Here is a 12,094-nt window from a genome sequence, read left to right as displayed (position 1 = left end):
GGAGGGGCTGGAATACACAGGAGAGGAGTAGGGAGTCTAAGGGCTGTCTGCCACAGGGCAACCAAGTTAGAGAAAGGATTGCCTGAAGCTTTTAAAGATGTCTCAGACATCTGTAGCTGTGGACCCTGGAAGCTGGAGACGTTGGAATTTATAACACTGAGTCACAAATTCAGAAAGCCAGGGACTGTGTAGCCATAAAAGCAAATATTTTAAAAATTACTTAGTTTTTCAACAAGGGTGCCAAGTTCAGGTGTACCTGTAGTCCCAGCTCCTTAGGAGGATCCCTTGAGCCCAGGAGCTCAAGGCTAGCCTGGGCAACATAGTGAGACCCTATCTTAAACAAAAGAGTAGACTCCTCAACAAATGTTGTAATTGGATATGACACATATAAGAATGACATTGGCCCCTACCTTTTGCCACACACGACAATTAAAATGGATCTTGGACCTATGTAGAAAGCTCTTAGGGAAAAACACAGGACTAAATCTTCATAACCTGGGGTTAGGCAGTTGTTTCTTAGATACAATAGTAAAGGCATAAATGGCAGAAGAAAATATTGGGTTATAAAAAAACTAAAAAAAACTTCTGCTGCATGCTGGGTGGCACATTCCCATAATCTCAGCAATTCTCAATCCCAGTGACTCAGGATGCTGAGGCAGGAGGATTGAAAGTTCAAGGCCAGCCTGGGCAACTTAGCAAGACCCGTCTCAAAATAGAAACTAAAAAGGTCTGGGGATGTAGCTCAAGAAGAGCACCCCTGCGTTCAATTTTCTATAACACGAACATACACACACCTTCTGCTGCAAATGATATAAACCATCAAGAAAGTGAAAAGACACCACAGAATGGGATTTGATAAGGGACTGTTATCCAGAATATATAAAGATTTCTTACAACTTGATAACAAAAAGACAATCCAATTTTTAGATGGGCAAAGGCTTTTAATAGATATTTCTCCAAAGAAAACATACAAATGGCTGGTAAGTATAGGAAGATGGTTTACATCATTAGCTGTCAGGAAAAATGCAAATCAAAACCACAGTGAGATACCACTTCACATTTAATGGGATAGCTATAAGTCAGTGTTTACACTGTTATTACTAAGTAGATGTCCACAAGCAATGTACTGTCATTACATTTTCTTTTGTAAGTTTTTTACTGGAGCTTATAATGCTGATTTTTGAAAGGTATGCTTAGTTTTCTATATAGCTATTGTGGTTTTTCTCCCTCATATACTCCATATTCCTCAAATGTACAAAATAACTTGTCATTTTCTCCCTCCCTCCCACTTTGGCTGCTTGGAAACCTTACTCCAAAAGTTCTCTGGGCTCTTCCTTTCTGAAATGGTGGCTCTTGGCCTGGGCCATCTGTTCCTGTTGCCCTTACCTCTTTCCTGAGTTAGACCTGTTGTCTAACATCTCATGTTTTTTTCTTTCTTGCTGTGCACTCCCATTTACTGAAGTGCATCCTCCTGTGAAGGAATGTGTGGAAAGTAAACTGAACTTTTGTGTATGAAGATATCTTTCTGTAATTCCCTCTATAGGTGGTTAATGATTTGGCTATATATGAAAGTTGAGGTTGGAAATCATTTCCCTCAGAATTTTGAATTCATTCCTTTGGTGTCCTTTGGTATTTGTAGTTGCCACTGAGATGTCTATCCCATTTTGATTTCCATTCCTTACTCTGAAGGATAACCACACAGTTTATTATCAAAACTGGGACACTTATGGTACTAGTCTGACAAAATATTAGGACAGTGAGCATAAACCAGAACTCTCTGGGTAAACTGGGACATGTGGTCACCCTCTTTCTATGTGACCTATTTTTTTTTTTACTATTTCGGATCTTCTCTTTATCTGTGGTATTCTGAATTTCATGCTGATGCGTATTAGCAAAGACCCTTTTTCATGCTACAAGCCTGTCTTTGCAGGTTTGTTCCTATTCTTTAATTTTGGGAAGATTTTTTTCTTTATTATTTCATTAAAAATTTTCTCCCAACATTTGTTAGTCAGGTATTTGACTTTCTGGATTGTTATCTAAAATTTTCTTTCTTCTTTTATAATGAGCAAGGTGATGTTATACTTTTGCCTTCTTATTTTATATGTGAGAGATTTTTCAGACACTTCTAGTTCTATTGAAATTTTTAAAAAATTATGTTTAATTTCTTGTTTTAGTCTCTTCTTAATGCATCCTGTTTTTAGGGAAGTATATTTTCTCACTTCTGGGGATATCTTGTGTGAGTTCTTGGCCTTCCCTTCCTCAGTCTTTTTTTTTTTTTTTAAAGATAATAGGAATTCTTTTTTATATATTTATTTTTTAGTTTTAGGTGGATACAGTATCTTTATTTTACATTTATGAGGTGCTGAGGTTCGAACTCAGGGCCTCATGCGTACTAGGCAAGCACTCTACCACTGAGCCACAATCCCAACCCCCCCTTCCTCAGTCTTTCTCTTTCTTTCCCTCCATCTTCCTATTTTCCTTCTCTTCCTTCCTTCCTTTCCTTGTTTCTTTTGTTCTCTGCATTGCTTTCTTGAGTCCCTTTTTTCAGTTTGTTTTGGTCTGTGTCTGAGGCTTTCCTCCAGTGGTGGTTATCGTTTACTGCCTGTTTATATTTAAGGCTAAGGTATTAAAAAGGTTTTTTTTTTTTTTTTTAATCTCTGAAATCTGGGCATATCTTCTTGCTTCTTAAATATAATTATTCTGTGACCTACCCCATTGGTCATCATACCCTCAAATGTCAGAACTTGTGTCTTAGCCTGTTTGTGTTGCTATAACAAAATACTACAGACTGGGAAATTTATAAAATAAATAGGACTTTATTTTCTCACAGTTCTGGAGGCTGGGAGCCAAGAGGAAGACATCAACAGGTTTGGTTGTCTGGTGAGAGGTATTATTTACTTCCAAGATGTGGCTTTTATGTTGACATCCACAGGAAGAATGCTGTATCCTCATGAGTTAGAAGGAGAAGGGCAAAATGGACAAACTTCCTTCCTCAAACCATTTTATAAGGGTACCAAATCCCATTCATGAGGATAGAACCCTCAGGACTCCATCACCTCCCAAATGCCTTTCCTCCCAATACTATTATATTGGGGATGAAGTTTCACACACATGAATTTTGGGGAATGCCATCAGATCATAGTAGCTTGGAAATATTTGGGGGAGGGAGGACAGCCATTTACCATTTCCAGAAAACCTTTTTCTGGTTTCTACCTAGGAAATTATACAACTGAGTACTAGTATTCTATGAGTAGGAATAGGGAGGACAAAAGGTTCCAGAAGTTGGCATAGATCTTTTCACCTGTACCTCAGCCCAGCCTTCTGTATTCCCACTCTAGAGCTTCTGTGATTTAATTTTCCACAAAATAAACTTCCTTTTCTTCCAGTAAGAGGATATGGTCCATGTAGTTAGTCACTTTTCTGTGTTAGAGAATGTGTAATGGAGAAAGTCCAAGTAGTTCTAGCAGCAGCAGCAGCAGCATGATCACCACCACCACCACCACCACCACACTATCCTCTGCTTCCTCCTCCTCCCTCCAGGATTCTGTGAACCTAAGTGACTCCACCGGTCTCTTTACTCCTCTGGTACTTGTGTAGTAATTACTTCTTACTTCTCTATCTCTTACTGCCTTGAAAATGTCTATGAAAATGGGCTCTTAATACCTCTTCCGTTTTATTCTTTTCTAATAATAAAATACATTATTTTATGTATCTACTGTATTTTAGGGGGGTTGAAAAGGAGAAAAAATAACTTAATGTGCTTAGTCTGCCATTTTTAACTGGCTTTGGAATGTATGTTTTCTAGTCAGTATCATAATGTTGATAGATGCTCATTAGTACTATCAGTGCCATGACTATTATATCTTTACTGAAACAGGAACCTCCAGTAACTATAATAGGAACTTGAATTTTAGTGGAAAAGTTTGTTCATGAAGTTGAACTCAGGAGCGAAATTAAATTATTGAGCCAATATCCCTAAAACTTCATTTCCTTACTTCCTGTATGCCCACCCACCTGCCTGCCTGCCTTCTGTCTGCCTTCCCACCTCCCTCTGTCCCTCCCTTCTTCCTCTCTTCCTTCCTTCCCATTCTTTCTTGGTGCTAGGAATTGAATCCAGTGCCTCACACATGCTAGATAAACATCTCCAGCCCTAAAGCTTAATTTTTCAACAACTTTCTTGAAAGCAGCTTTCCTAATTAAATTTAAATTCAATGGTGATGATAGCTGTGGGAAATAGTAATAGCTGTGAGAATACTTGGTTTGATTGTTGTTTCTGTTTTCTCATTCCAACCTCAGACACAAAAGAATCTTCTGAAATTTTAGACTGAATAAACTGTACTGGCCAGAAAGACGCATAATATCTTTTTAATCATCAATGACTGAAAAGCACTTGGGTAGTGAACTTGCAGCCCAGGATATGTGTAGTACCCAGAATTCTTGAAAGTAACTGCTGCACCAAGTTGGTGTTTGAATGGAGGAGACCACTAAAGTGTAATAGATGCACTGCAGTTGTGTGTCTCCAATTCCCAACCTTTGTCAAGGTCATGTGGAGCTCTCTTCCAGATGAGACCACCCCTGTTGTGCTGGAGTAGTCTTCCAGGAGCAGTGTGCTCCCCAGTGGCTGTGTCTGCTCCAGTCTCAAGGGATCAGGAATAATTAGGAAAATCAGGAGTGGTGTTGTGATCTATTTTGTAGCAATGAAATGCCCTCATTATTGCCCCCCTTTTTGTTGTTTCTGTTCTTTTAATTATTAGCTGTGCCCCTCCCCCATTCTCTAGCCTTGCTCTTCACAGCATATTGACTGAGAATCAGAAGCCCATTTCTGCTCAGCCTTCAGGGCAGCTGTTTACACAGCAGTGATGTTACACAGGTTTACTGTGTCGTGTGTCTATGTAACACTGGGTTTGGATCTTGTATTTAGCTGCCAGAAGTGACTGTGATGAAGTAGGAGAGATAAACTGATAGATTGGCTGCCAGAAAGATGTTGGGAATCAATCAGATAAACAGTGTAGAGAAATAGCTTGCTGTTTTCTAGTGATAATAAACCAGTGGCCTCTGGTCCCCACATTTTTAAACGTAATTGCTGTGGTAATAATGTCCCAAACAGGCAAATGAAAAACATCGCAGGAGGTTTTTTTAATTGCGATTGAGATATTTCTTTCCCTTTTGCAATAAAGATTCATCTTATGGAATTGAATATTTTTATAAATTTATTTCTTCAGGCCTACTTATATAAACAAATAAAAACTAGAAAGTGAACTACTTTCATAGGAATTTATTTCTTCTTCACCATCCTACCCTGGCTTCAGCTGTTTAATTTGGTGAAATATCTGTTTTGCTGCCATGCCTTACCTGCAAAATAATTGCTTACTTTTGTGAAGAAACATGTTTTAAAGCCAAACTTGTATTATTGATAGATGATCAACAGGAACTAGTTTATTTTAGCATGCTCTCTTGGATTTTTCTCAAATTTTTGTTGCTATTTCTCTGAATATAACACTTATATGGGAAAAGTGATATCTAGATTCATTATTATAACTTAAAATTCTTCTCCTTTAATGTTTAACCTGAAAATCAATTTCTTCTCTTCACCCAGTACTTTAAGATCCTATACAAAGTCTTAAATCTGCGTGAAGGTGTAGCTTCAGACTTAAGTTGGATGCAGTGGAGTACCCAGTATTAATAGGAGAGTAATTCAGGATTCCTGTGGAGTTACTTTTTCAGGAAGAGAGACTGGCCCTCTGTGTTGTACTTGCCGTGTATCCAAATGACTTTGTTTTGGTTCCTTAAAATTTTTGTGGCTGTGAATGTGCAGGCATCATGTCTGGTTGAGTTATCTGAAAGCCAGCGTGGTAGAGGAACAGCAGGGGAAAGCAAGAGGATGAAGTCCATGCTCTTAATTATTTATGGTCAGGGCTTTTGCTTGAGGAAGATCATCCTGACAGAGGTTCTAGTTCAGAAATTAACCATGCACAGCTGTGCTGTTGGTGGGAAGCTGATGCATTTTCCTTTTTGCCACACAGCCCTTCCGATCTGACCTTTTAAAGATTCTCTCCTTTGATATTAATGGGGTGGGCAAAACTAATCATAAAAACAATGAAGGGAATGTTGCACACTCATTGATCCATTTGAAATGAACTATAGTACAATAAGTCTTCCAAATGGACTTCTGTTCTCAGCTCTTGCTATCACCACCATTTAAAGATATATAAATATGAAAGGGTTAATGAGAATTCAGTCATGCTCTTGCCACTGGGTTGTCCCTTATTGATTGTAGTTTTTGAGCTGTCACTGTGCCATTCAGAATTCCTTCTATGCCCTTTTAAAGTCAGTTGGTTCTGGGAGATGATAAATATAAATCAGTTGCTTTTCCTTTTTTTCCTAGCTCCTTCGAGAACTCATAGAACGAAAGACCAGCTCCTTGGATCCCAATGATCAGGTGGCCATGGGAAGGTAATTTAGATATGGGTTTTTAAATAATAGTTCCTCCGTTGAGTCCCCTTAATTCTGCCTCCGAAGCAGTGATTGGTCATGTAATGATCAAAGTTTGAAAGATAATAAGACCTAGAAAAACAAAGTGACAAATTGTTTATCCTTATTGCCTTAAGTACAATTTGAAAAGAGATCATGAAACACCTATGTGTTTGTTTTAGTCTTTCTTTTTCAAAGTCTTTCTTACGATCTTTGCTCTAGGGTTTGGATTGTGATTGTATCCATATCAATCTACTGACCAGTGGATAAAAAGCAGCCACTAAACATGTGCTCTCAGCTGTCAGAATGTGGCACTGTGCACAACAGGTTCCTTTCTCAGAGTCGAATCTGCTTTGTTAGTCTGCCCTAATTTAGACCTTCAGTAAAAGCTTTAGCACAATTAGAAATGGAACATGGCAGCATTACCCAGATGTCAGGGTAGAATGTAAAGTAGTGAAGGAAGGCTCTTGTGTGTACGCTTCATCCCGTGGTTGGAAAATAAAAAGGGCATTTAGAGTGCTACCTAATGAATAGTGTACATTTAAATAGCCATGAGCCATAATTTGCAAAAGCATGAAAGGAAACAAAAGCTGCAAGTGCCAGAATGGGATTCTGGGCAGAGCAGCATTTTGAGAAAGCAATGAAAAATTTGTGTTGATGAAATAATTTTATTTGAGTAGAATATTATTTGAATTTTAGGGTAGGAGGTTGTTGATATTTCTTATATCTCCAGAATGTTAGAGAGGGCTGTTCACCATAAATTTCATGTGATAGAGCAAATTGCATTTAAGTGATGATTATATTGTACATTTATCTGACTTTACAATAAAATAGATTATGGTAATTAAGATTATATTAAGATTACAGTAATTGGATTTCCCTAGATTTTTTTTTTCCAATGTTGAGTTTTCATTGTGTAAATCAGGTAAGATGACTAGCTGCTACTACTGTGTCTCCCCCCACCCCACCTTCCTCCTTCTCCTCCTTCTCTTCTTCCTCTTGGAGCAGTTTGTGAAGATTTTCTTAACCTGGTATCCCTTGTTTGAAAAATTAATTTCTGCTTATCTAAAATGACTGCAGAATATATGAATCTTTTTTGGATCCTATCCAGACAAACCAACTGGAAAACTGAGATAGTTTGGGAAATTTGAAGACTGACTGAATATTTGATAGTAAAGTATTATTGTAACTCTTTTTTAAGGTATGATAATGGTATTGTGGTGGGGGAAAAGGGTCCTTATCTTTTATCAATATGTACTCAAATATTTATAGATAAAATTAAAACTAAATGACTAAAACTAGCATCAATAGTGCATAGGAAAATTAGACTTAAAGAGTTCACGTGTTCAAACCAACCAACAGCTGCAGCGAGAGAACATGTCACACAGCTGAAGCATTAGAGGAGAACACAGGCAGCTACACTCAGTTTGATGCGTTTTCCTGCAGACTGGTAGATTTAGTGCTTGTCACAGCAGCTTCAGACACTAAGGAGCATTGTTAACCAAATTTGCTGTAGAATTTCCCAGCTGGCATTTATGTTTTACCATTGCACAAATCCTCTTCAATTGATTAGTCACTTTGGCTCCAGACTATCTTGAGGAATTTGATGATTTCTGCAGGGTTGTTAGTGGGAAAAATTTCAATTTGTCAATACGTATAACTATTTCTGTTAGTGATGATGCATAACATTGCTTGTGAATTTCCCAGGCAGTGGCTTGCAATCCAGAAGCTACGAAGCAAAATCCACAAGAAAGTAGACAGGAAAGCCAGCAAAGGAAGGAAACTTCGGTGAGTTGCTTTTTTGAGAAAATGTGAACATATGTTGTGTCTTCTTTTTAAGGATCAGAAAAATAACAAATGATATTTGAGGAATTTTTGTGACTCAGTTTTTCTTACTCTAAAATGGAAATATGGTTTGACTTTTTTGTTCTCCTGTTGTGGATGGATGTGTAAAATAATATCTGCAACTCGGTGGCAGAGCACTTGCGTTAATACAGGTGAGGCACTGGGTTGAATCCTTAGCACCACATAAAAATAAATAAAATAAAGGTATTGTGGCTCTGCTACAACTAAAAAAATTTTTTTAAAATAATATCTGTATTTCTGAAAAGAAATAATAAGAAAACAAAGGCAACATAGTTTAAATTATTTTAGTTTTAAAAAGAAATAAATGAAGGCTTCAGAGAACGTTAATGATGTGTTTAAGTGAGGTAAGAAATGTAATTTTTAATGAGATACTGATTGATTGATTGAATGGTACCAGGGATTAAACCCAGGGGTACTTTATCACCGAGCCACATCCCTAGTCCCCACCACCACCTTTATTTTGATATAGGGTCTCGCTAAGTTGTTTAGGGCCTCACTAAATTGCTGTGGCTGGCTTAGAACTTGGAATCCTCCTGCCTCAGCCTTGTGAGCCCCTGGAATTACAGGTATGTGCCAGAAAAAAATTGTTTTCAAACGGCTGGGAGTATCTCAGAAGCAGAACTCTGCTGGGTTCAGTGCCCAGTGTTACACACACAAAACAAAGAAGGAGCAAGAATAGGAATTGACACTGCTACACTTTGACTTATTTCCCTAGTAATTCTGTGTATGTGTGTGTGTGTGCATGTGTAATACAACGTCATCACACAGAGCCTCGGTGTCAGAGAAACCACTTGTAATTCAGGTGCACACACACAAAAATCTTAAACTTGTTTCATTAGGATGGTTTTAAGCATATAGTTAATCCCACATCCTTATTAGAGTCCTGCCTGTTGTTAAATTTTCTTTAGACAAATGTGAATCTGTCTTGTTTTTAAAGATCTGAGTAGATTTTGCAGCCACTTTGTTTTAGCATTTAACAAAACTCATCAGTACATGCTTATTTTTCTTTGCAGAAGTGCGCAGTTGCTTTTCATTATGTATTGATTTAGAGTTACTTTTCTTAAATCTCAAGTTAAATTGGTATAATTTGTTTTAACTTTTTTTATATGTTGAAATTTCCAGTTCTTCATTCTTTTCTGGATGCACTGTGCAATGGTTAACAGCATGTTCTCAGAGGCAGACTGCCTGAGTCTGAATCCCAGCTTTGACAGTGATAAGCAGTTCCTTTGGGCAATACCCTTGAAGTTTCTGCACTAGTTTCTTCATCTGTAAGAGTGGTGTGCAGAACCAGCCCCGTAGGTTTGTTATGAGTATTTTGTTGTACTAAAAATAGGCACTATGGTTTCCTACCTGATTTCTTTAGCTCTTGTGAAGTTAACATGGTGCATCAATAGCTGTTCAGCTTGGTGTGTCTGTGGGGAGATGATTACTGGAAGATCTTCTCGGCTGCCATTTTGCTCTGCCTCCTTCCAAGAAGGTGATCTTGCTGGGAGGATTAAATGATGAGTGTATGTGCAGCTCACAGAATAGTACAGGTACATAGTAAGCTCTACATAAGTACTCATTGCCATTATTGTCATTATTCCAGAGCTGAGTCAGTGTCTTGCCCTAGTGCTCATTTACTTGCTTCAGCACATGCTGCTTCTATTCCTTTCTCCTCTTCCTTCCCCACCTAGGATTTTAGGAAGAATGTTACCAACAGTGACAAGGCTGATTGTCACTTCGTTCTTTACTGGGATCAGGTTTTTCTCCAATCCTGTGCTTTTAAAACTACAGCCCCATAGGTCATAAATGCTCCCTAGAGAGAGGGGCTAAGGGTTTTAAATTGGGAGAGTTGGGTTCAAACCCTGGCTCTGCCTGGCTTTTTTACTTTGGTTGCTGTTTGTTCTCTGGGCCTGTTTTCATTTACTAAGTGGAAATAATATTCCCTACTTTATAGATTTGGTGTGGGAATTAAGTGAAATAATGTGTAAATGTCTGGTATACAGTAGGCATTCAATTGCTAGTTTCTTTGGTTCTCTTGTGTTTATTTGTTGGCATTTCTTTTGCAAAAGAATTGAGAGGGAAAAAATGCCTTTTCAACAATATTGCATTGTTTTGAATTTTGTACGTATTGGGGCAAGTTGCTATATTGTGTACTCTTTGAGGTGAAGGATGTGCTACTTTGTTCTTTAATTCCAGTCTTATCTATGAATAGTGCCTTGTTAGCCAACCAGAAAGTATTTTTGGATGATTATGATAGGAAAATTAAAATGCTCATCAGGTAATGAGAAATGGCTTTAACTTAAACATTATGCAGAGTAAGAAATCTGGGGCTGACAGTGTTGCTCAGTGGTAGAATGCATGCTAAATATGCCCAAGTTCCTGAGTTTGACCCCCAGCACTGCAAGAGATGAATGTTGAAGATGCCAGCACTTTTCTGTGTGGCAAATAACTTAGGAGAACATGAGTCTGTTGTTTCCCAAATAAATACATTTATCAAAATTGTTATTTATCAGATTGAAAGGGAAACCAGATTTTTCTTTTAATAGAAATTGCTTTATTATATTAATTTATGAAACTAACCTTGTTAAATTATTCAGTAGAGTTATGTTTCAATTGTTTCAATGCAATTACATGACTCTGTTTTTGAGCATTTTGGTCATGGTTTATTTAATTTTTTTTTATTTATTTTTTTTTTGAGAGAGAGAGAGAGGAGAGAGAATTTTAATATTTATTTTTTAGTTTTTGGCGGACACATCATCGTTGTTTGTATGTGGTGCTGAGGATCGAATCCGGGCCGCACGCATGCCAGGCGAGCGCGCTACCGCTTGAGCCACATCCCCAGCCCTTGGTCATGGTTTAAATCCCCACATCCACATGATATCCAGAGGCATTAAAATCTTATTCTGGGGCTGGGGCTGTAGTTCAGCGGCAGAACACTTGCCTAGTGAGGCACTGGTGCAATCCTTAGCACCACGTAAAAATAAATAAAGGCATTCTGTCCATCTGCAACTACAAAAAATTTTTTTAAAAAATCTTATTCTGGCAACTGACAAGCAAGAAGGAGACAGACATTCTATTTATCAAGGCTAACCATTATAATATAAGGAATGGTTTTATTGTTCTTCAGGTCTAGGGACTGTAATAGTGCCTATCATCTGAAGAAGATGGTAGATTGTTGTAGATGGTGAAACCCTAGAGACAATCCTGCCTGACACCCAAGAGAACAGAGACTGCTCAGGAAAACTCTGTAAACAGATTCAACATGCATGCTGAGACTTGAGAGGCTTATAAGAGATAGTTTAGTAAGCGGGGAAAAGAGTAATATTTACAAAAATCATTTGCAGGACTGGGGTTGTGGCTCAGTGGTAGAGTGCTCGCCTAGCATGCACAAGGCACTGGGTTCAATTCTCAGCACCACATAAATGTAAAATAAAGATATTGTGTCCACCTAAAACTTAAGAATAAATATTTATTTTAAAAAATCATTTGCAGAGAGTGGTGCACTCATTTGGGAAACTGAAATTAATTTGTTTTGGCTGAGACTTAATGTAGAATATGGGAGAATGACCAGAGATGAAGCTATATATGTAGATGAGTGCTAGATCATGGAGAATTTTGGATTTTATATTGTATATTGTAGACTGAAATATTTTAGGCAGAGGAATATTGTCATCACTCTTGAATTTTAGACAGTTCTGGGGTTTTCATAGAAATGGACTAGAAATTTCTGAGGGCAAGGACTGGAAGGAATAAGAGACAATGGACTGAGATG

At 37.9% G+C, this 12,094-nt stretch overlaps 1 protein-coding gene and 1 non-coding gene across 2 annotated transcripts in view; one reads left to right on the top strand and one right to left on the bottom strand.

The window, feature by feature from the left end:
• The window catches only part of Aatf (apoptosis antagonizing transcription factor), a 106,418-nt gene that overhangs the window by 64,167 nt on the left and 30,157 nt on the right, over nt 1-12,094 (top strand). The window contains exons 8-9 of the mRNA XM_048787183.1: nt 6,386-6,453; nt 8,179-8,259. Coding sequence (XP_048643140.1) covers nt 6,386-6,453; nt 8,179-8,259 — 149 coding nt within the window. The remainder of the gene's footprint in view (nt 1-6,385; nt 6,454-8,178; nt 8,260-12,094) is intronic.
• Nucleotides 2,355-2,427, bottom strand: Trnat-agu. The gene has a single exon. It is a non-coding gene; the product is annotated as a tRNA-Thr (tRNA).

Source organism: Marmota marmota, unplaced genomic scaffold (assembly GCF_001458135.2).
Source record: "Marmota marmota marmota unplaced genomic scaffold, marMar, whole genome shotgun sequence".
Taxonomy (NCBI): Eukaryota; Metazoa; Chordata; class Mammalia; order Rodentia; family Sciuridae; genus Marmota; species Marmota marmota.
Note: the sequence above shows the minus strand (reverse complement) of the source record. Positions and strands in the feature narration are given on the sequence as shown.